This window comes from Ranitomeya variabilis, chromosome 6 (assembly GCF_051348905.1).
Source record: "Ranitomeya variabilis isolate aRanVar5 chromosome 6, aRanVar5.hap1, whole genome shotgun sequence".
Classification (NCBI taxonomy): domain Eukaryota; kingdom Metazoa; phylum Chordata; class Amphibia; order Anura; family Dendrobatidae; genus Ranitomeya; species Ranitomeya variabilis.
The window spans coordinates 458909137-458933374 of record NC_135237.1 but is presented as its reverse complement, the minus strand read 5'-3'; the positions used below and the strand labels follow the sequence as shown (position 1 = coordinate 458933374).

Here is a 24238-nt window from a genome sequence, read left to right as displayed (position 1 = left end):
GCCTCCTTCTCCATGCTCTTCATGCAGCAGAATCTGGTTACAAGTCGGTCATCATCACTTCGGAGGATACTGATGTCATGGTCCTGTGTCTGGGCATGTGCCACAAAATCCCATCCCACCTGTTCCAGAAATGCGGTACACAGAACCGGACAAGATTCCTGGATATCACCACTCTGAGCCGAACATTGGGAGGCAGCGTATGTGATTCATTGATTGGTATGCATGCATTTACAGGCTGTGACACCGTCAGTGCATTCGCTGGCCGTGGGAAGATGACGACACTCAAGCAGTTGAAGATGAACAAGACATACCAGGATGCCTTTCAGGAAGTTGGTCGTTCATGGGAAGTGTCTACCGAACTTTTTGAGAAGTTACAGGAAATCACCTGCCACATGTACCTGCCAACTACCCAAACAACTGAGGTAAACAGGCTCCGTTATCAGCTGTTCTGTGCCAGACGTGGAGTGGTAGAGTCAAGTCAACTCCCTCCTTGCCAGGACTGCCTTTTCATGCATGCACTGCGTGCAAACTACCAGGCTGCGATCTGGAGGAGAAGTCTGCAGAGCCAGCCATGGGTTGCAAACCCAACAGACTGCGGTTGGATGATAGATAACGACGGAAAGCTTGTTGTCAAGTGGATGCAAGGGGCACCAGCACCAGAAGCTATTATACAGCTACTGTCCTGCAAGTGTGTGCGGTCATGTGAACTTCCTCAGTGTACTTGCCTCAGCAATGGCCTGAAGTGCACAGACATGTGCAGATTACAGACATGCCAGAACAAGGGTACTGAAGACGAGCCAGTAGAACAACAGTCAGATTCAGAGTCCGATGTTGAAGATATTATGGAGTAACATATATATATATATATATATATATATATATATATATATATATATATATATATGCACATGACATGTTCAGTGTGTATTTACATAACTTGGATTAAATTTTGTTACAAATACTACATCTAGTCACTCCGGGTGGTACCGATATCGTCATATTTGGTTCTTGGCTCATGCTAAAATTCCTGTGGAACACCTAAAGGGTTAACAGTTTTTAAAAATGAGTTTTGAACAGCTTGAGGGGTGTAGTTTGCAAAATGGGGTAATTTATGGGTGGTTTCTGTTATGTAAGCCCCTTAAAGTGACTTCAGAAGTGACTTGGTCCTTTGAAAAGTGGGTTTTGCTGTAAATGTGAAAAATTGCGCATAAAACTATAAGCCCTATTACGTCGTAAAACAATAAGGTTTCATTTTCAAAATGATGCCAATATGAAGTAAACATGTGGGGAGTGTAAATTAATAACTATTATGGGGGGTATCAGTATTTTTGTAAAAAGCAGAGAATTTCAAAGTTAAAAAATTGCCGATTTTTCCAAAATTTCCGAATATTTAGCATTTTTTTATATAGAAAGGTAAAATATATTGACTCCCATTTAGCACTGACGTGAAGTACAATATGTCACGAGAAAACAATCTCAGAATGGCTTGGATAGGTGAAAGCGTTCCAAAGTTATTAGCCCATGAAGTGGCACAGGTCAGATTGGCTTAGGCACTTGGGTACAAATAGGCCTAGGGCTGAAGGGGTTAATAAGCTACGTATATGTAAGGGCTATCATATCAAAAAATAAACTACAGACATGCATCTACCTAAAAATACCAAAGAGAATTAGTCACTCCGCTTGGTACCGATATCGTCAAATTTGGTTCTTGGCTCATGGACTATAGCCAGAGTTACATTTTCTAGTAACTTGTGTTACAGTTATCTTGGGCACCCTTGACCCTATCACTTTTTTTAACCCCCTGCCTATGTAGGACGTACATGCATGCCCTATGCAAGATGCAGGTTCCTGAGCATGCTCCATACAGGGCATCCACCGAGGCTATCTCCAATTGCTGCTGTTTAGCCATTTAGATGCATTTGTCAAACTCAGAGGGAGACAGAGGAATTTAAATAGTTTTGATATGCTTGCACACCATTGTGAGGGGCCAACAGGAGGCCATGGTAGCCGGGGCCTACTGAAGACCCTGTTGCTGCCATGTCTGTATTCTCTTGAAACCTGCCTGGGGTTGATCGTCACTTTAACTATGTACTGCAATTCTGAAGTATCAAACAATTTCAGGTGCAACTTCCCTCATCATCTCACATGCTAAAAAAAAAAGTGGAATATAATTGGCGCAACATGTTGGACAAACCACAAAATGGTACTAACAAAAACCACAGGTCGGCTCACAAAAAAAATGCCCTTTTTTCAGCTCTATGGAAAAAATAATAAGTAAACTCTCACAAAATAGGAATACAATCCTATATTTTTTTACAAAGTTCTGACTAAAAGAAGATATTAACGCCACAAAACTAAAACCCCAAAGATATTGGTGGTATTATATATTTTTCTTTACCAATTTTCACCCTTCTTGCATATTATGAAGACCCTTTATAAAATGTACTGCTTTGGAGATTCTGTGACCTGGTTGGCTACCCAATTTAGCCATTGGCAGAGTTACTCATATCCTCTATTTTTCCTTAATATCTCTAACCTTTAACAGATGCTATTGTTACTAGTGGTATTGATAGAGCTGACCAATATAACTATAATACCTAGATATGTATACACACATACATTGTGTACTGAAAACAGAACAGGAATATGCAACCATTTTTCCGAGTGAGGTCTCGAGGAGGCAGGCGAAGTACTGTACATGTTGTCCACACATGTAGTATATAGTAATATCTTGGCTATTGTACTACTAAAGTCCTGATCTGCTGTATGACATCCTACTTTCATTGATTTGAGAACTTTTTCAAACTGAATGTAAATAAGGAATCTCCCATCTATACCCATAATCTATATGATCAGCTCTACATTAAGAAAATATATTATACTAAAATATATTAGGAAATATTGAACATAATGCATCTTCATTATTGTATCTTCATACATTTCCTCTAACTTCACAGTTACCTTTTATCCATATACCATGCTTGGTAATATAAAATAGGACGGTCTGTAAAAACTATATCATTGGCTCCAGGAAAAAAAAATGCATAAAAAACTAATCATCAGCTGACACTGATGGATATATGATAAATGCATAATCACAATAATACAGTATAAAAGCCCTAATGTCTGGAGGCAGAAAATGGCACTTATATATTTGTTCAGCCATAGGAAGTGTGAGGGCAGAATTACTTCATTCTCTGAAGAATCACAGTGTTGAGTATGTCGGCTTCTTCCAGTGTCTGGTCTTCGTCTGTAAGTTCTGTGTTTGGAAATGTGGTCACCAAAACAAAATCAGTCTGTGCAAAGTCTGAGCGAGACTGAATGATAAAGTGTCGTACATCCACAATTCTGAAAGGGAAGAAAAAGAGAATATATATATATACAAGGAAAAGAACTGTGTCCAAACTGTTTACCAATTATATACAGTGCTCAGCATAAATAAGTTCACCCCAACAGATTTGTCAGAAAACCTTTAGTTTGCTTTCAGAATCGAGATTTTCTATGGGATACCATACTACAAAGTGCTCTCATAAATATGGGTCATTGAAAGAAAGAGGGCCCCCCGAGGAAGCAAGTGTGCGAAACGCATGTTGGGGTTCTCTTCCCACGATCAGGAGCAGGTCGGTTCATTTATGTAATATCATTTCACTTTTACTCCACTTGGTCTTACCTCTTTCTTTCAATTATAGGGTCGCCCAGTAATTTTCCCAATTATTGTTATAGCTATTGTGGCTCTATTTAGGTGGGGATTATATCCTATGTATTGTTAGCACTATGCACTTTGCCTTTGCAGTCGCCCAGTAATTTTCTCAATTATTGTTATCGCCATTGTGGCTCTATTTAGGTGGGGACTATATCCTATATACTATTGGCACTTTGCACTTTTCCATTATTTGGCTAATTTACCGTATATACTCGAGTATAAGCCGACCCGAGTATAAGCCAACCCCCCTAATTTTGCCACAAAAAACTGGGAAAACTTATTGACTCGAGTATAAGCCTAGGGGGGAAAATGCAGCAGCTACCGGTAAATGTCAAAAGTAATAATAGATACCAATAAAAGTAAAATTAATTGAGACATCAGTAGGTTAAGTGTCTTTGAATATCCATATTGAATCAGGAGCCCCATATAATGCTCCATACTGTTCATTATGGCCCCATAAGATGCTCCATATTAAAATATGCCCCATATAATCCTGCATAAAGGTTAATAAAGGCCCCATAAGATGCTCCATAGACACATTTGCCCACTATAATGCTGCACAAATGCTGATTATGGCCCCATAAGATGCTCTATAAAGATATTTGCCCCAGATAATGCTGCACAAACGTTATGGCCCTATAAGATGCTCCATACAGACACTTGCCCCATATGCTGTAGTGCCCTACAAACGTTATTTATGGCCCCATACAGACACTTGCCCCATATAGTGCTGCACAAACATTATGCCCCTATATAGTGCTGCAGAAACGTTATGGCCCCATATAGTGCTGCAGAAACGTTATGGCCCCATATAGTGCTGCAGAAACGTTATGGCCCCATATAGTGCTGCAGAAACATTATGGCCCCATATAGTGCTGCAGGAATGTTGTGGCCCCATATAGTGCAGCAGGAATGTTATGGCCCCATATAGTGCCGCAGGAATGTTATGGCCCCATATAGTGCCGCAGGAATGTTATGGCCCCATATAGTGCTGCAGGAACGTTATGGCACCATAGATGCTCCATACAGACACTTGCCCCATTTGCTGCGATAAAAAAAAAAATCACATACTCACCTCTCCGTCGCTCAGGCCCCCGCACTTTCAATAGTCACCTGCTCCTCGTTCCGGGCGCCAATCTGTCTCCAGCACTGACGTTCAGCAGAGGGCGCGCACTGACCACGTCACCGCGCCCTCTGACCTCAGCGTCACTGCTGGAGACAGATCGGCGCCCGGAACGAGGAGCAGGTGACTATCGCGCAGCGAAGCGCTCCCCTCCCCGTATACTCACCTGGTCCTGCCGCTGTGTAGATCCTGCTTCCCCGACGCCGCAGCGCTTCATCCTGTACTCAGCGGTCACATGGTACCGCTGATTACAGTAATGAATATGGGAGGTGGAGCCGCATATTCATTTACTGTAATCAGCGGGACCATGTGACCGCTGAGTACAGGTAGAAGCTGAAGCTGCTGCTGCCGGCGCCGGGGAAGACAGGGACCTGCAGGGACCGCGCCTGGACTAGGTGAGTATTTTTAGACAGCCCCCGCTCCCCCTCCCCTGCCGACCCCCGGGTATGACTCGAGTATAAGCCGAGAGGGGCAATTTCAGCCCAAAAAAGTGGGCTGAAAATCTCGGCTTATACTCGAGTATATACGGTATATGAATTTGATATGACATTTTGAACCGTTGGTCTATATACATAGCTCTGTGAGTTACCACTAAAATCCTATAGAGAGAGATCTAGAGATTGGCTATTATATTGTGTAGTTCATTTAATACAAAGTGGCTATGTTGATTATTCCTGTTATACTCTTTCCCTGTACGTGGTACTAGTGTGTTGCCTTCTCCTTCTCAGTTGTGTTTGCAAATATACTTATAATGATTATGTCTTAACAACAAAAAAACTTTTAAAAATATATTTTCAATAAATCTTCTAGTATTTTAATCAGCTCTAATGTCCATTTTTTCTTAGGTTTTCTAAAAATTTAACAAAGATGGAAATGCAACCGTCTCACAGAGAAGTACAGGTCAACCACCAACCAACCAAGTTTACACCTAAAGAAGAGAGTCCTCTGATAAGCAAGATTCAACAAAAAAGACATGCAAGTTCACTGCACATAGCTAAAGAAGTAGAAATCTAAAGTGGGGTGAGTGTTTCCTGAGACACAATACAGAGTACACTTCAGAGGAATCATCATCTCACGCCTCGACTACTGCAACATCCTTTTTTTGTGGCCTTCCTGCTAACACTCTCGCACCTCTCCAGTCCATCCTTAACTCTGCTGCCCGACTAATTGAACTCTCTCCTCGCTATTCCTCCGCTTCTCCCCTCTGCAAATCTCTTCACTGGCTCCCATTCCCTCAGCATATCCAGTTCAAATTACTAATACTGACCTGCAAAGCCATCCATAACCTGTCTCCTACATAGATCTCTGAACTAATCTCCCGATATCTTCCCTCACGAATTCTCCGGTCCTCCCAAGACCTCCTTCTCTCCTCCACACTTATTCGCTCCTCACCCAACCGCCTCCAAAACTTCTCCTGAATATCTGAATATCCCACATCCTCTGGAAATCTGTGTCCCAACACGTCCGACTATCAACCGCATCCTTCAGACAGAACTTGAAAATCAATCTCTTCAGGAAAGCCTACAGCCTACACTGACCCCGCTGTCTCCTCATCACTACTGGCGCTACCGCCTCAACAACCCCCCAACCTACTGTCTCCTTCCCCACCATCCTGCAGAATGTAAGCCCGCAAGGGCAGGGTCCTCGCCCCTCTGTATCAGTCTGTCATTGTTAGTTTGCTTACTGTAAGAGATATCTGTAATTTATATGTAACCGCTTCTCATGTACAGCACCATGGAATCAATGGTGCTATATAAATAAATAGTAATAATACTATTACTGAAAAAAAGTACTCGGAAAAATGCTTAAAAGACTCCCCCTATTCATTTTGATTGAAAAATGACGTTGCTGTGTTTTTTGAACATCTTTTCCAAAACAGCAGTCAAACAGTTAAAAGAAATAATCGGACAATTCTTTGGATTTTCCGCTGTGAAGACACAACATACTTTACAGTACAAGTCAATGGAAAGGCTAAAAATGCCTTAAAGACACCTTGGCGTCTTTTTGAGAGTTTTGTCAATTTTTTCTCCTAAAAAAAGCCAGCATTTTCTTGATTCCTGAAAAATGCTGAAAAAAGGATAACAGAAAACTCCAAAGAAAAACATCAACAAAAAGTTAACAAAAAGTCAAGCGTTTCCTGAAGCCTAAAAAAACTTGACGTTTTTGCCCATCTGAAAAAGATGTTTAAACATACCCTTATACAGAACCATTGCATAAGCAATGTGGGTTCCATAACTTCCTCTCTGGTATAGATCTATGTCCTAAAATGCATGAGTAAAGTCATTACCTATGACTGAGGTTGAATCTTTGGATGAGGCGACTTCCATCAGCTAGTCTAATCTGAATTTTTGTTGTTGGGACATGCTCATCAAGTTCTACCTCAGCATTTACAAATGGTTTGTGTTCCTCTTCAGGGGACGATGGTGTACTGATTATTTCCGGAGTCAAGCTGTATGACAGAAGGAAAAAAAACGATGCATATATCAATAAATTAACATTGTCAATCAGCATTGGTGCATGCGATTACTTATGTAGAAGGCCCCAGAAAAGTGAGACCATGCAAATAAGCACCGGAAGTGTCATTGAGCTGCAGATCCTCCCCATGTCACCACGTAGCGCCTATGTCTGGCAATATATTCTGCTTTAGAAGTAATAGCTATTTACAAACTTCTGAGGTTCAGGTTGAAAAAAAAAACCTATTTAGCATAAAGGTCTTAGGATAATATCAAACCTACTGATATCACTGACTGGGCTCTCCTCTCACTGCAGCCTTCATAGTGATTCTATCTTTTCCTTCCAGGAAGGTAATAGATGAAAGGAGATGAATTGTATCCTGGAGCAGCAATGACCAGTAAACTAGCTGAAATGAAGAATGAAATATGAATAATATTGAAAAATGAAATATGAACAGAATATTGGATCGCACTCGGACCAATGTTATTCTATGGGGCCGTGCATGTCCGATATTCTCCTCGGACAGAGCAAGTCCAAGGAAAAAAATTGCAGCATATCCGAATAGGATCCGATATCCAACTCGGATACCCATGCAAGTCAATGAGTCTGTGGAAAACATCGGACTTCACACGGATGACATCTGAGTGCAGTCCGCTTTACACGGACTGACAGAATGGAGAATATGGAGAATTGGGTCAGAGTTTGATCAGAGTGTGATTCGCATAAATGACCAGATTCTCTAGGAGGAGAGAATATACGCTCCTGTGACCCTAGCTTTAGGCTCAACTATCTAGGAAGGCTGGCAAGCAAATCTGCTTCCGATTCTCAGAAAAACCTGCTTCCAAATAATGTGCAGCCAAAAAGAGAGCAGAATAGCTTCACTAAGTGATGAACAGAAAATCATACATATAGCACAATCAAAGTGGACAAAGACTCAGATGATGTGTGAAAAAATGTTACAAGCACACGGTATAATACACAATCCCAATGGACTAAGCAGCTACCACTAGCTATGAGCCGGCAGCTAGTAGACGAGACACGGGGAAGACCCCACAAGTTACCTCTGAGTGTCTTTTTCTCCTACCCCCTCCTATTTAAATTCCTAGTATTTTAAGTTCTTTAATTGTATTAATGACTTGTTCTAAAGCCTCCTTCACACCTCCGTTTTTTGTGTGCGTATGTGGTCGTTTTTTTAAGGACCACAAATACGGACACACACCCATTGCATTCAATAGTGATGCACACCATCACAGACCAGGCGACAATGATGAGAGATGTATTCCGCACCCGCTGTGTACATCCTGTGTAAAATTAGGAATTAAAGAAAAAAATGGCGTGGGCTCCCACGTAATTTTTATAACCAGCAGAGGGAAAGCCCAGTAATGTTGTCTGTGTCTATGTGGTCCTGTACAATAAATGACTTTTTTTACTATACAGTGTGCCATTTTACATTTTTTCACACACTGAGGGGGACATTTATCATTGTAGTAACATCTAAATTATTACACATTTTTTTGAATAAGTTAAAACCAAATTTATCAATTTTTTACTCCATTTATTGCCAAATTTTTAGTACCTGTACCAAAACTTAAAAGATGACGAGAAAGGTGTGGATGGCCTTTTAAGCATAAAGTACAACACACTTACAATTACACTGCTATAGAAAAATTGCCAAAAAGTCACATATTTAAGACAATCCACAACTGTCTCATAAAAGGTGGGAAATAAATAAGTTTGTGCTGCATTTTTAAAAGGGAATCTGTCAGTAGGATCAGCACTTCTAATCAGTTTATAAGGACATGCAAGTTCTAAAAAGCTGAATACAATGACACCTTAAAATATGCGATCTGATATTTTATTCTAGAGAAATCCACATTTTTCTTATATGTAAATGAGCTGTTCAGCTCTATGGGCCGGATGCTGATCTAACTGAGAATCTGCCCCCAGAGCTAATTTTCATTAAAGGGGGGCATTCCTAGTGTGAGACACTACATCAGGAGAGCAGACTGTCAGTCATTACATGGCTCACACTGGTAACTCACTCTTTCACTTAAAACAGGCTCTGGAGGCAGATTCTCAGGGAGATCTATGTCCGGCCCATAGATCTTAGCAGCTCATTTGCATACAAGAAAAATGTGCATTTCTCTGGAATAGGACATCAGTTCGCAGATATCACTTTATTCAGCTTCCAATGACCTATATGCCCATATAGGCAGCTTAGAGGGTTGATTCTACCAACAGATACCTTTTACCATGCAAGCCACATTTTTTGCAACATGCTATATTAACAAGCAGCATTTCACATATTGATCTACTGTAATTATGTACAATCATGAAGTCTACCACATAACAAGCTTAAAAAGTTGTGACACATTGGTTTCAGACCCTTATCTAAAATTGGGAAGTAAATTACAATGTTTAAAGGGGTTGTCCAGTACTTTTTTTTATTGAGGGCCTATCCTTAGAATTAGTCATCAACATCAGATCACTGCGGGACACCCAGCATCCTCGCCAATCAGCTATTTCTGGGGCACTATATACAGCTCTGTCAACTGCTTAGTGGCTGTGGCCATGTAGTACGTTCAACGAATATGGGTGGATGTACAGCTCCCAACTGCGGCCACTATACATTGGATGGAGATGTGCTGTTATGCTCCAAAAGTGATCACAGCCGGCCTCTATCAGCACCAGGAACAGTTGATCGTGGGGGTGCCGGGTGTCTGACCCACACCAATCTGTTGATGACATACTCTAAGGATAAGCCCTCAAAAGAAAAGTACTGGACAAACCCTTTAAAAAGTAGTACTTATATAATTGGTATTAAATTTATCATAATGTGCAAAACTTGTTAAATATTGAGGGGCGCAATAACATTGATAAATGTGGGTCAGCGTGTTTCCTTGTGGTTCCACTGCAGATAATGTCTAATGTCTAAATACAGTTTTGTTATGCCTCATAACTAACATTTTCATTAATCCAAGTGAATTGAAGCAATGGAAAAAAAACAACATCTGAAATTAAATAAATTACACTTATACCTTCCAAGTTTTTTGCCCTCACCACTAAAGGCCTTGAATTTTAGCCTTGGTTTAACATATTCTTGGTCTTGATGGTCTTCCATATCTAAGCGGACTTGACCGCCATGTACCATTCGCTGCAGCTCTAAAGGAATTTCCCTAAAATATAATGGATAGATAATACATAGGAACAGGTGAAGAAACTATTTCGTTTAACAGCAGGTACAATATTGTCTACCTATGATACAGTATGTCACATCTAATGTAATAATGCATTGCCTTTGGTGATAGTCACAGGATGATTAAGGGTCTGCGTGCTCCTACGTGTCTACCCTCTATACCTATACCCCCCCCCGGGTACCTATGCTAAGGGAATTTGATATTTTATTTAATTGGTGAATACAAAAATACACTTAAATTTAACAAAACAAATAATACAGAACATCTATAATAAATCGCTCTTGTATCTCTGAGTGTTGCTTAAACATCGTCTGTTGAAAGTCCACCGTTTACCTATTCCTGCATCTGGAATATATTGGACCCTTTGACTAATAGAACCAATTAGAAGTCCACACACATGGTTATGAATCCAGTGCATTAATGAGAAGGGCGCTCCTCACAATATATTTTTCTTTGCCGTTGTCACTAGTTTACCGCGACAGAGAGGAGCCAGAAGACAATAGTGTCTGATTTATCCTACTCCTGCACTGTTCAGAAGCACTTCACCTTCATATTAAACGGTGCAGGTTTCTTTTGGCCGTGCAGGAGTTAACCTGCTCAGTTGAGAGCTCTGGGAAGCTTTTCTGCATTAAGGCTCTCAGCTGTTCACTGTTAGCCACTCCCTTCTCCTTTATATTCTGGGTCCTGGCAAGAAATCATTGCCAGAGTTGGCTCATGCTCAATGGCTAGGAGATGGTGGTTTGCTATTGTTTGAGAAGGCATTTTGTGGAATTATCGGAGACTGCTGCTAAGTTTTGGTGGTGTGCTAATTCCCTTCCTTCTCCTACTTTGATTTTACCCCACCCTCCACTCCCCGGTGTTTATCTCTGTTGTTTGTATGAGTATATTTGTATGATTGATATTTACCTTTATCCCTCTTTGTATTAACTTGTTAGTCTGGTTGGTATATTACGGTACACTACTATTCCCCTCTTCCCTGGGCAGGGGGAAGGGTACAGACTGAGGGCGTATTCAGGAGCTAAGGCAAGGTACGTGGCACCGGAGTCTTCACCATCAGAAGTAATCCGGGAAACAGGGCAAGATAGGGCGCCCCTAGCGTTAGGGACAGGGAAGGAGCACCTGGTCCCAGGTCACCCAACAACAGAATTGTGACAGCCGTTTTGGCTATAATGGTCCTGCCCTCATACTACGCTGTCTGATAGTCTGATGACCAATCTGCTTTGACTTTTATAAAAAGTACATTACATGGTGAAACACTAATTAGCAGTTTACCCATTATAGCCACATCCATGGCAAAAAGTAAATCATCCATCAATAAAGTCTCCCAAATCTAAGATTGGTAAACTCATACTTTTGTGTAAAGATCCTATCTAACCCATATTATTTTCTTTGGGTGAATGTTCAAATAATTGGCAAAGGAAATGACCAAAGTGATGTGTTCTATCTCCTTAAATGTAGTAGCCAATTATTCATAAATTTTCAAAACTTTTACTGGGATCCTCCATATTGTAGACGTCCTTCCCGTATTGTCCATATAGACATTACAGCAGGGTGTCTGGACTTTACAGCAGCAGATATGAATGGGAATCAGTTGACAGAAATATATCAAAGATTATAGTGATCTCTCCTAGAAGTAATGCACACCAGCCCCTTCCAGGGACCAGCAGTAACTGGGGCAATCCATACATGCTATGAATTGTATGCATTGTGTAGCAATCCTGCCTTATTGAGGTCTCTAGCAATATCAATCTTCAAAAAAATGTGGGAAAAGTGTCAGGCACTTGTGAATTATTATAGTAGTGGTAATTATAGTAGTAAAAGTAATTATACTACTGGGATATAGTAGCAGCATAGGCACAAACATGGAGGGACCTGGAGGTATTCTGTTAATTGTGCATGTCTGGATCCCTCGCCCCAGAGTTCCCACATAGAGCTGGATCACTTCCATAAATGTCTGCGTCACAAATAAAGCATTTAATTTATGCCCTGAGTCTCAAAAGAATAGGATCAGTACAGCAGTACTTGGCAGTGGCCACTACACACTGAATGGAGCTACCCATGGCAATTCCATTCAATGTGCTTATAACTGGTCACAACCGGGCCCCAGAACAGCTGATCGCCGGGGATGCGGACCTGTACTGACCTGATATTAATGAACTATCTAAGGGTTAGGTCATTAATATTTTACAAATAGACAACCCCTTTAAACGTAGATTTGTATACAAATTAAAAAGTTACCCTCTTTTAACGGATTCCAGAAACTGAGCATTCACTGGATCTGTGTAAGAACGAAGCTCTCCATCGTCTAAACTAAAGCCATTGCTCCATAGTTTCAGCAATATTTGCACCTGTCAAGAAATGATAATGAACACTCAGGTCGATGTAAAAAATGATAAAACACGTTATAATGGAATATAGAAATACTAGTGCAGTTACTACTTGTACGTGGAAACACCACAATGTGTCTATAACAAAGAAAACTACTGTACAATAACTACAGACACGGCTGTCTTATTTGCTTTAGTAGATTTGTGGACTTTCACTGTTAGTTTCTCTAGATCTAAGTCAAAGTTCATGGACAATTAGGATCACGGGCATGAGAGCAGAGAGGATTACCAACATGTTGGCACAGAGACAGGCTAATGCCCTTGAAATGGTCAATCAGCCTTGACATAACAATCAGTGACGCACTGGAACGATAAGAGCAGTATGTAATAACATGCACAGCAAGGCAGTAATAAAAATGTCTGATACTACATGCCTATATTTATTATTATTATTATTATTATTATTTATTTTTATAGCGCCATTTATTCCATAGCGCTTTACATGTGAGGAGGGGTATACATAATAAAAACTGGTACAATAATCTTAATCAATACAAGTCACGACTGGTACAGGAGGAGAGAGGACCCTGCCCGCAAGGGCTCACAATCTACATTTACAAGTAGCACATCAAAATATATTCTTTGTTTCATCCATTATAAGATGAAAACTATCTCAATAGCATGTTTCTGAATTACATTTTTATTGCAGCATGTTGTGCTAATATTCTTCCAGTCTTATACTGTTGGGCCATGTTGGATGAGGTCTGGCTCTACTGAAGCACGTTGACATGGCTTGTTGGCAGCACACAACCTAAGGTCTGGGGCACTCTCATAGCACGGCTCCTCTTTGCACAGAGCTGGCATAAAGCACATACAAAAAGTACTTGGGTATACCGAGGAATACAAAAGAATTAGGGCTGATTTTATTAGGTCAGCTTACTATTAATTAACTTACTATGTAATTGGTATATGTCCATACTTGGAATATTGATCTCCATTGTACCTCACAAAATGTATCCTCTGCGATCTCCTGCTGTAATGTGAGGGGAGAACACAGCACAAGAAGGAGAGAGATGGGGGGATAGCACATACGGGAGAAGTCAGCACATGGGGTGGGGATTCTCAACGCTGCAAAGCCTGCCCCCATCGCGACAGTACCGCCCTCCCAATGCGATAGCATCGGGCCTCCATCTAGTATGTATATATGTATGTATAATAGTGAGCTCTCACATCACAACTCCAAAAGCAAGGGTGAGAAGATCCCAGAAAAATCCACCTCAAATTCTGAGGTGTCAATTACCATCTCATGAGGAGTTTATATGCGGATTCAACCAGAGCAGTATCAATTGAACGTTTGGGCTATTAAGGACAGATATTTTGACTATTTTTGAAAGACAAAGATTCTTCGAGATCCTCCTCTCAACGTAAGATGTAGGAACGTTTGTTTGAAAAAGAGAAAAATCACTTGTACAATGTGGATACATTTCATAATCCTCCTGGATTATTAAGATATTACAGCTAAGCACGGCTACGTGGAGACGTGTTTCTGGACATCCATTCTCTGACAAACTGAGGGATCAAAAACATCTGTGCAACTTGTTTGTGACTTGACAGTTTTAGAGCTCAAATTTGCCTAAAATAAAGCAGCCAAGTTGCAGTCTAAAGCAAGTGTGTCATTTATAACCAGTAACAGAAAATCTAATACATTTGGAAACATGTGCAACGCTATCCCTTGCAGTGTGTCACGGGTCAAAATGCGACACCATAGGAAATTATTAGATTTTCAGCGATTTCAGTGTTGTGCGGCACATGTCGTCGTGTAGTCCTACCATTAAACATATGTGTTCAAAAATAAATTTGGTACTTAGATTGCCATCTTTTTATTTCAGTGATCCACTAAAAAGAATTAGATGGAAATGGAAATGTTTTGAAGAGGACATACCATGATTAGAAGAAAAGAAATCTTGGGTAGAGATGGGCAAAACCGAACAGTAAAGTTTGGCGTCTGAACCAAACACCTACCGTTCGGGCACGGACACCGAACACAGACTTCACCAGAAAGTCTGTCCGTGTTAGTGTTCAGGTTTGGCCCCCCAGACACCGGGTGTTTGTCGCGCTGTCATGTGTATGATAGTGCGGCAAACACTGCTTCTGATTGGCGGTAAAATCACTGCCGCCGGTCACACAGTCCCGGTTTCCACGCTGTCAAATGGCTGCATAAGCTTGCAGCTGTGATCGCAGATATAAAGTTTACCTCTGGTCACTGGAGTGGGCTGATGGGACTACAGCTTCCATCAGCCTAAGCCCATTGCTGCTAATAACAGTGAGATATAAAGCATATATATTTCTATCATATATCATCACAGGGGACAACGGAACAGAGTGACAGCTGAGCAGATTACACACTATTGACCCAGTGGTGCTAGGTATAGAAATATTACATTGTTAATGCAATATAAACAATGATCACAATCCATAATTCAGTAGAGTGCTGTTGCATATGAACCACAAAATGGTAATGGCAAAAAAAAACGTATAAAGCATATAAAAAAATAAGCAATATATAAAGTGACAGTGCACAGAGTAGCTGAAAAAACTCACTGACCCCCCATTGAAGAAGCGATTGCGAAACGCTGCTCTGACTGAGCAGCTCACACTCAGGTACAGCACACGTGTTTATTTCTAATCGGCTCTTGGCACAATGTTTTCACTTTTTTAGCTTAGGCAAAAAAACTTCTCTCCATGCCAAGATAGTCTTCATTACTATGATCTAATCTTGTAATATCATGTTATAGAATCACTAATGGCACTTTAGTCGTTTTTTCAGCTACTCTGTGCACTGTCACTTTATATATTGCTCATTTTTTTTATATGCTTTATACGTTTTTGGTTTTTTTTGCCATTACCATTTTGTGGTTAATATGCACCAGCACTTTACTGAATTATGGATTTTGATCATTGTTTATATTGCATTAACAATGTAATATTTCTATACCTAGCACCACTGGGTCATTAGTGTGTAATCTGTTCAGCTGTCACTCTGTTCCGTTGTCCCCTGTGATTATATATGATAGGAATACATATGTTTTATATTTTTGTACATCAATAAAAATCGAATATTTTATTGGGATTCTGGCACTTCCCTTATTTTTGGTTCCATAATAACAGTGAGAGCAGGGGCGGCTGATGAGAGTATTCATCAGCCGGCAACTGCACGCAAAATAAATAATTTAAAAAAAGCGGTGTGGATTCCCTGTATTTATGATAACCAGCCAGACAAAACTCACAGCTGGGGTCTGCAACCCTCAACTGTCAGCTTCAGCAAGGTTGGTTATTAAGAACAGAGGGGTTCCCATGCTGTTTTTTAAAATATTTAAATAAATAATTTTTAAAAAAAAACTACGTGGGGTACCCCCCATTTTTAACAAGCAGCCTTGGAGACAGCTGGGGGCTGGTATTCTCAGGCTGGTAAGGGGCTATTAATATTGGCTCCCCCCAGCCTAAAAACAGCAGCCTACAGTCACTCAGAAATGGCATATCTATTAGATGCGCTAATTCTGGTGCTTTGCCCGGCTTTTCCCACTTGCCCTGTAGTGGTGGCAAGTGGGGTTCATATTTGTGGGTTTGACTCCTTTAATGATTTTAAATTGAACTACACTCACGTCTTCGCCCATTTCATTGAAACAATCGTCTCCTGCGCTAGAACAAAAATAAAAAACAACAACAATATCCCTCACTTGTCTGTCGTTCTGTCCCACGCTGTAATCCATGTCTGGGGATTAACAGTTTCAACCTGGACAGTGCAAGATGTGACCGTCCAGGCTGAGAACCACTGGGAGAATAAGCAGTTTGTGTCATTCTTTCAATTAAAGGACTTTATTCTGGCTGTGTGATTATTTACAATATATCTATAGGATGAGTGATGGATAAGTGTCTTATAGATGCCTCTCTATTACTAACCCATGGAATTAATGTCACCGGGCAATACAAAGGTGACATCAACCTCACAAATAAGAACTGCTACAGGGCAAGTGGAAAGAGCCAGAATTAGCGCATCTAATAGATGAGCCTTTTCTGGGCGTCAGCAGGCTGCTGTTTTTAGGCTGGGGAAGGCCAATATCAATGGCCTCTTACCAGCCTGAGAATACCATTCCCCAGCTGTCTGCTTTAGCAAGGCTGGTTGTCAAAAATGGAGGGGACCCCACGTTGTTGTTTTTTAATTATTTATTTAAATAATTAAAAAAGCATTGTGGCGACCCCTCTATTCTTGATAGTCAACCTTGCTAATGCTGAGGGTTGCAGTCCCTAGCTGTCAGTTTTGCCTGGCTGGTTATCAAAAATACAGGGGAACCTACGCCATTTTTTTTTAAATTATTTATTCATAGCACAGGAGCCTGCTAATTAATACTCCCATCAGCCGCTACTGTTCTCGCTGTTATTAGTGGCAGCAGGCATAGACTGATGGGAGCAGTAGTTCCATCAGCCCACGCCAATGACCGGAGGTAAACTTTAAACTGTCATTTGACAGTATGGGTATGTTAATGATTTTACTGCCGATCAGAAGCAGCAAACACTGAATTGGTCCGGGTACTGATCTGGTACCCGAACCTTTTTAGCTGTTTGGTCAAACCCAGGCATCCAGGAGTCCGCCCATCTCAAATCTTTGGATCTTATGTTTGTCCCATCTACAAACACAACAATATGTAGAAAACCCTTTTTGCCTAGAACAGTAACTCCCCCACACTTTTGACCAGAAGGTAAATTTGTATTCTTAACTAATGTGGTAGGAGGAGTATGAGGAAAGCAAAGATAGTACAATTTTGGTAGGCGATTCAAAAGGGTCAGGGAATGGGGACAGTGAAGGAGATAATATAGCAGGTTGGGAGGAATGAATAGACAACAATATTGAAGTCAGGTACTGCTCCTCTCTCCACTGAAACCCAACAAGGGAGTGAGATTATAACTCAATTTGAACTCGGTTGGGCTAGCTGAGCTGCATTATAGTATTTTTCTACAGGGTGGGCCATTTATATGGATACACCTAAATAAAATGGGAATGGTTGGTGATATCAACTTCCTGTTTGTGGAACATTAGTATATGGGAGGGGGAAAACTTTTCAAGATGGGTGGTGACCATGGCGGCCATTTTGAAGTCGGCCATTTTGGATCCAACTTTATTTTTTCCTATGGGAAGAGGGTCATGTGACACATCAAACGTATTGAGAATTTCACAAGACATACAATAGTGTGCTTGGTTTTAACGTAACGTTATTCTTTCATGAGTTATTTACAAGTTTCTCTTTGTTTACAGCCATTGACATGTCGCAGAGGTTAACAAGTGAGGAGCGGATAGAAATTGTGTTGAAGTCTGGTGAACGCAGTACCTGGGTCATTGCAGCAGATTTCAATGCAAGACACCCTACGCAAGAAAACTGTCACCATTCCCATGTTATTTAGGTGTATCCATATAAATGGCCCACCCAAAAAAGTTTGCCTCATCACTGAACATAATGTTCTGTTTAAACTGAGGGTCCTGTTCCAGTTTTTGTTTCGCCCATTCTTCAAATTCAGCGCACCAATGCAGTACTCTTAATGCAACCTAGGGTTTGGGGGAAAACAAGGTAAACGTGGAATCATCTTCACTTTACCCTGACAAATAAATGTAAGAATATGGGACTTCAGTGAAGATAAGTCTCATTGTGGAACTGACAGTGGAAGAGTTCTAAAGAAATACAACTACTTTCGAATTAGTCTTCAAAAACAATCTAACCTTTTGCTGCTGCAAAGTGTTTCTAAGTTTTCTATCGATGTGAATACTTTTCTGCGCAATGATGACAAAAGCTTGCAAACATTATTTTCTGGTTAGCCACTAAAGGTATCACTCTGAGAATACTTTTGTCATCATTGGGCAGAAAAGTATTCACATCGATTTTAACAAGGTACCACAATATAATTTGTTATTGTACATCATAAGTTTTCTATAAAACTGAGAGACGTGGAAAAAAGATACAAATCTACAAGAGCTTTTCACCATTCTGATTTTAATTATTGCTCGCCCCCTACCTTCTCTTAATGTTAGAAATGGATGCAGTGAGGGTTGTACACAGATCTCCATATCTGGAGAAAAGGAAAAGCATTTACAGTCTCAGGGCTCATACTCACATGTGAGAAACTCGGATGAGTCTCGCATGTTAATACCCGGCACTCAGGAGTGGAACGTGCGGCTGCATGTATTGCTACGTGGCCGCACACTCCAATCCGAGTGCCGGGTATTGACGTGCGAGACTCATCCGAGTTTCTCGCATGTGAGAATGAGCCCTCAGGGAGAGCAGAAAAAAAAGGTTATATAAAAGAAAGAAAGCACATGAAGAGGAAATAAGTACAGGACAGAAGCTTTGCAAGTCGTGGAGGCTGAGCTAATGAAGACCGCAGCACCATTGATATACACAGACCTAAAGTGCAGCCTGCAATATGGGGAAGGACACGACCGTAAGAGAAAAATGAAATTATATCTGTGACACATAGTTGAAAGATACCACACATTTTAAAGATTAAGTGGCACATATGTCCTGATTAGGTACAAGGGAGACAATAGATGAAAGCTTTAGAAAACAATACCCCCGATATGTTCCTATGAGAGAACACACCTGAAGGTTTCTAACCCCTTTCTGACCTCGGACGGAATAGTACGTCCGAGGTCAGTACCCCCGCTTTGATGCGGGCTCCAGCGGAGAGCCCGCATCAAAGCCGGGACATGTCAGCTGTTTTGAACAGCTGACATGTGCCCGCAATAGGCGCGTGAGGAATTGCATTCCGCCCGCACCTACTAACTAGTTGAATGCTGCTGTCAAACTCTGACAGCAGGATTTAACAAGCGCTTCCGGCCATCCGTCTGGAAATGCATGCACTGGTGACCCTCATCACATGATCGGGGGTCATCGGTGCGTTGGCATAACACCAGAGGTCTTCTGCAGACCCCTATGGTTGTTGATGCCAGATTACTGTGAGTGCCACCCAGTGGTTGGCGCTCATAGCAATGCTGTAATTTAGCTACATAGGGGAGATCTGAGCATCGCCTCTATGTAGCTGAGCCGATCAGGCTATGCCAGCTTCTAGTCTCCCATGGAGGCTATTGAAGCATGGCAAAAGTAGAAAAAAAAATGTTTTTAAAAATATGAAAAAAATAAAAAAAATATTAAAGTTTAAATCACCCCCCTTTCGCTCCATTCAAAATAAAACATTGAAAACAAATCAAACCTACACATATTTGGTATCGCCGCTTTCAGAATCACCCGATCTATCAATGAAAAAAAAAAAGAATTAACCTGATCGGCATAGCACAAAAAAAAATTCAAAACGCCAGAATGGTTGCCGCGAAATTGCATTAAAATGCAGTAACAGGCGATCAAAAGAAAGTATCTGCACCAAAATGGTATCATTAAAAATGTCAGCTCGGCACGCAAAAAAATAAGCCCTCACCTGACCCCAGATCACGAAAAATAGAGACGCTACAAGTATCGGAAAATTGAGCAATTTTTCTAGCAACGTTTGGAATTTTTTTTACCACTTAGATAAAAAAAGAACGTAGTCATGTTTGGTGTCTATGAACTCGTTAATGACCTGCAGAATCATAATATCAGGTCAGTTTTTGCATTTACTGAACCTAGCAAAAAACCCAAACCAAAAGGAGTGTGGGATTGCACTTTTTTAGCAATTTCACCGCATTTGGAATTTTTTTCCCGTTTTCTAGTACACGACATGGTAAAATCAATGATGTTGTTCAAAAGTACAACTCGCCCCCCAAAAACTAAACCCTCACATGGTCATATTGACGGAAAAATAAAAAAGTTATGCCTCCGGAAAGGAGGGGAGCGAAAAACAAAAGTGCGAAAGCGAAAAAAGCTCCGGGGGTTAAGGAGCAGGATCACAGCTTGACAGTAGGTCTTACTTACAAACCTACCCTTTCCTTTAACACTAAGAGTCTTGGCTTTAAAATGTCACCTAACTCATAGCCCTCCTCTTGATCTTCAATTTACAGTTATTAAAAGGGGAGTTCCCATCTCCAAGATCTTATCCCAATATGTAGTAGGTGTAATAATAATAATATTAGCAAATACCTCCAATTAGAAATGTAGTAGTTTTTCTGATACGCTATGTCTTTTTCTTTATGTGCAGTCATTGCAGGACCTCAGGACCTTAGCCCTACTCTGTATAGCACAAGCGATCAGAAGATCGCAGCTTCTAGTCTCCCATGGAGACTAATGAAGCAAGTTAAAAAAAAAGTTTTTTAAAAAATAAAAAAATACAAAAAGGCTAAAATCACCCCACATTCGCCCCATTCAAAATAAAACAGTAACAAGAAATAAAAAAAAACAAATATTTGGTATTGCCCCATTTATCAATATAGATAAAAAGAATTAATCCGATCGGTAATCGGCGTAATGAGAAAAAAATCAAAACGTCAGCATTACATTTTTTTTTGGTCGCTGCAACATTGCATTAAAATGCAATGTCGAGCAATCAAAACATTGTATCTACCGAAAAATAGCATCAATAAAAATGTCAGCTCACCCTGCAAATAACAAGCCCTTTACCAGCCCCAGACCACAAAAAAATGGAGTCGCTACAGGTCTTGGAAAATGGAAACATTTTTTTTTCTGTTTTTTTTGACAAACTTTTAATTTTTTTCACCAAGAACCTAGATATGTTTGGTATCTACGAACTCGTAATGACCTGGAGAATCATAGTGGAATGTCAGTTTTAGCATTTAGCGAACATGATAAAAATAAACCCAAAAAACAATTGTAGAATGGCATTTTTTTTTTTGCAATTTCACTGCACTTTTTCCCCCCTCCCATTTTCCAGTACACTGTATGGTAAAACCAATGGTGTCGTTCAACAGTACAACTCGTCCTGCAAAAAAAGCCCCTCATATGGCAATTTTGATGGAAAAATAAAAAAGTTATGGGTCTGGGAAGAAGAGTAGCGAAAAACAAAAACGGAAAAACCCAAGGTGGTGAAGGGGTTAAGTATTAGATATTTCTCATTGAATTTAGTAGATTGTCTTTGTAATGCTGGAGAGGTCTTGAGAGGTTAGAAAATGTCTCTGTAATACCTCTACACTCTGGTGAGGGGATCACAATTCTCCTTTATTAGTTGAGAAACACAGTTAGAACATATTCTTTACCTGTTCCAGATTCCACAAGGCAACTCACAGTAAAACCATGTGTGATTCTGCCATGCGGGACACTAATACTACTAAGGGTATGGACACCCTGAAAAGATTATTTACAGTTAATTATAAAACCATAAGATGAAACCGCTCACATCAGGTCCTCCAGGAAAGAGCTCCTCCCCGTGAATGTATTCAGATTGCCTTATTGATGAATCGCCCAGAATGTAACCACCACCGGAAAAAGACTGGAAAAACAGACACCAAGCATTAATACACCTTTGCCTTCCAGTAATAACGTTATGACAGTCTTAATAGCTGCCAGGATGAATTGCAGAAGTCTTGAAAAATAAGGGTGAACACAGTAAATTTTGAGTCTTTGCATAAACTTCACTGTTAAGCAATAGACATACCCTTGGTTTAAACAGTTCCTCTGACATTTTACTGGCTTCTTCCACAGAGATGGCTCCATGCTCCTTTGCTTCCTTAAAAAGCTCATTTACAATCTTACCCGGAGAATGAAATCTAGAATAACTAAAGAAAAAAAACAATGTTAGCTTTCAATTAGTCTACATAATAATGAATTTGAAAATAATGATCTATTCTATTATAACTACACTGCTCAAAAAAATAAAGGGAACACTAAAATCCCACATCCTAGATATCACTGAATGAAATATTCCAGTTGTAAATCTTTATTCATTACATAGTGGAATATGTTGAGAACAATAAAACCTAAAAATGATCAATATAAATCACAACTAATATCCCACGGAGGTCTGGAGTTGGAATGATACTCAAAATCAAAGTGGAAAATGACGTTACAGGCTGATCCAACTTCAGTGGAAATGCCTTAAGACAAGGAAATGATGCTCAGTAGTGTGTGTGCCCTCCTTGTGCCTGTATGACCTCCCTACAATGTCTGGGCATGCTCCTGATGAGGCGGTGGATGGTCTCCTGAGGGATCTCCTCTCAGACCTGGACTAATAATAATAATTTTATTTATATAGCACCAACATATTCCGCAGCGCTTTACAAATTATAGAGGGGACTTGTACAGACAATAGACATTACAGAATAACAGAAATCACAGTTCAAAATAGATACCAAGAGGAGAGAGGGCCCTGCTCGCAAGCTTACAAACTATGAGGAAAAGGGGAGACACGAGAGGTGGATGGTAACAATTGCTTTAGTTATTTGGACCAGCCATTGTGTAAGTCTCGGGTGTTCATGTAAAGCTGCTTGAACCAGTTAACTGCCTAAGTATGTAGCAGTACAGACACAGAGGGCTAGTAACTGTATAAAGTGTATGAGAACATGATGCGAAGAACCTGATTATGGTTTAAGTATTTTTTTTTTTTTTTTAATGGGCCACACAGGGATAGTTAGGTTAATGCGTTGAGGCGGTAGGCCATTCTGAACAAATGAGTTTTTAGGGCACGCTTAAAACTGTGGGGATTAATAGTATTAACCTGGGTAGTGCATTCCAAAGAATTGGTGCAGCACGTGTAAAGTCTTGGAGACGGGAGTGGGAGGTTCTGATTATTGAGGATGCTAACCTGAGGTCATTATCGGAGCGGAGGGCACGCATAGGGTGGTAGACTGAGACCAGAGAGGAGATGTAGGGTGGTGCTGAGCCATGGAGTGCTTTGTGGATGAGGGTAGTAGTTTTGTACTGGATTCTGGAGTGGATGGGTAGCCAGTGTAATGACTGGCACAAGGTAGAGGCATCGGTGTAAAGGTTGGTGAATATGATCCTGGCAGCAGCATTCAGGACAGATTGAAGCAGGGAGAGTCTGTGGTGCAACGTGACGTTGGTGGATGGTACGAGACATGATGTCCCAAAAGTGTTCAATCGGATTAAGGTCTGGGGAACCGGCGGGCCAGTCCACAGCTTCAATGCCTTCACCTTGCAGGAACTTCTGACACACTCCAGCCACATGAGGTCTGGCATTGTCCTGCATTAGGAGGAACCCAGGGCCAAACGCACCAGCATATGTTCTCATAAGGGGTCTGAGGATCTCATTTCGGTACCTAATGGCAGTCAGGCTACCTCTGGCGAGCACATGGATGGCTGTGCAGTCGCCAAAGAAATGCCACCCCACACAATTACTGACCCACTGCCACTGCATGTGCTCAGTGTGAACCAGCTTTCAACTGTGAAGAGCACAGGGCGCCAGTGGCAAATTTGCCAATCCTGGTGTTCTGTGGCAAATGCCAAGCATCCTGCACGGTGTTGGGCTGTGAGCACAACCCCGATCT

The 24238-nt window shown here is 40.8% G+C and overlaps 1 protein-coding gene across 1 annotated transcript in view; it reads right to left on the bottom strand.

Moving 5' to 3' along the window:
- Positions 1-2415: 2415 nt before the first annotated feature.
- UBXN2B (UBX domain protein 2B) overlaps positions 2416-24238 on the bottom strand; it is a 49630-nt gene continuing 27807 nt past the window's right edge. The window contains exons 3-8 of the mRNA XM_077267770.1: positions 22390-22510; positions 22132-22224; positions 12716-12825; positions 10319-10456; positions 7114-7275; positions 2416-3348 (exon numbers count right to left, since the gene is read on the bottom strand). Of these exons, the coding sequence (XP_077123885.1) occupies positions 3186-3348; positions 7114-7275; positions 10319-10456; positions 12716-12825; positions 22132-22224; positions 22390-22510 (787 nt within the window). The 3' untranslated portion in view covers positions 2416-3185. The remainder of the gene's footprint in view (positions 3349-7113; positions 7276-10318; positions 10457-12715; positions 12826-22131; positions 22225-22389; positions 22511-24238) is intronic.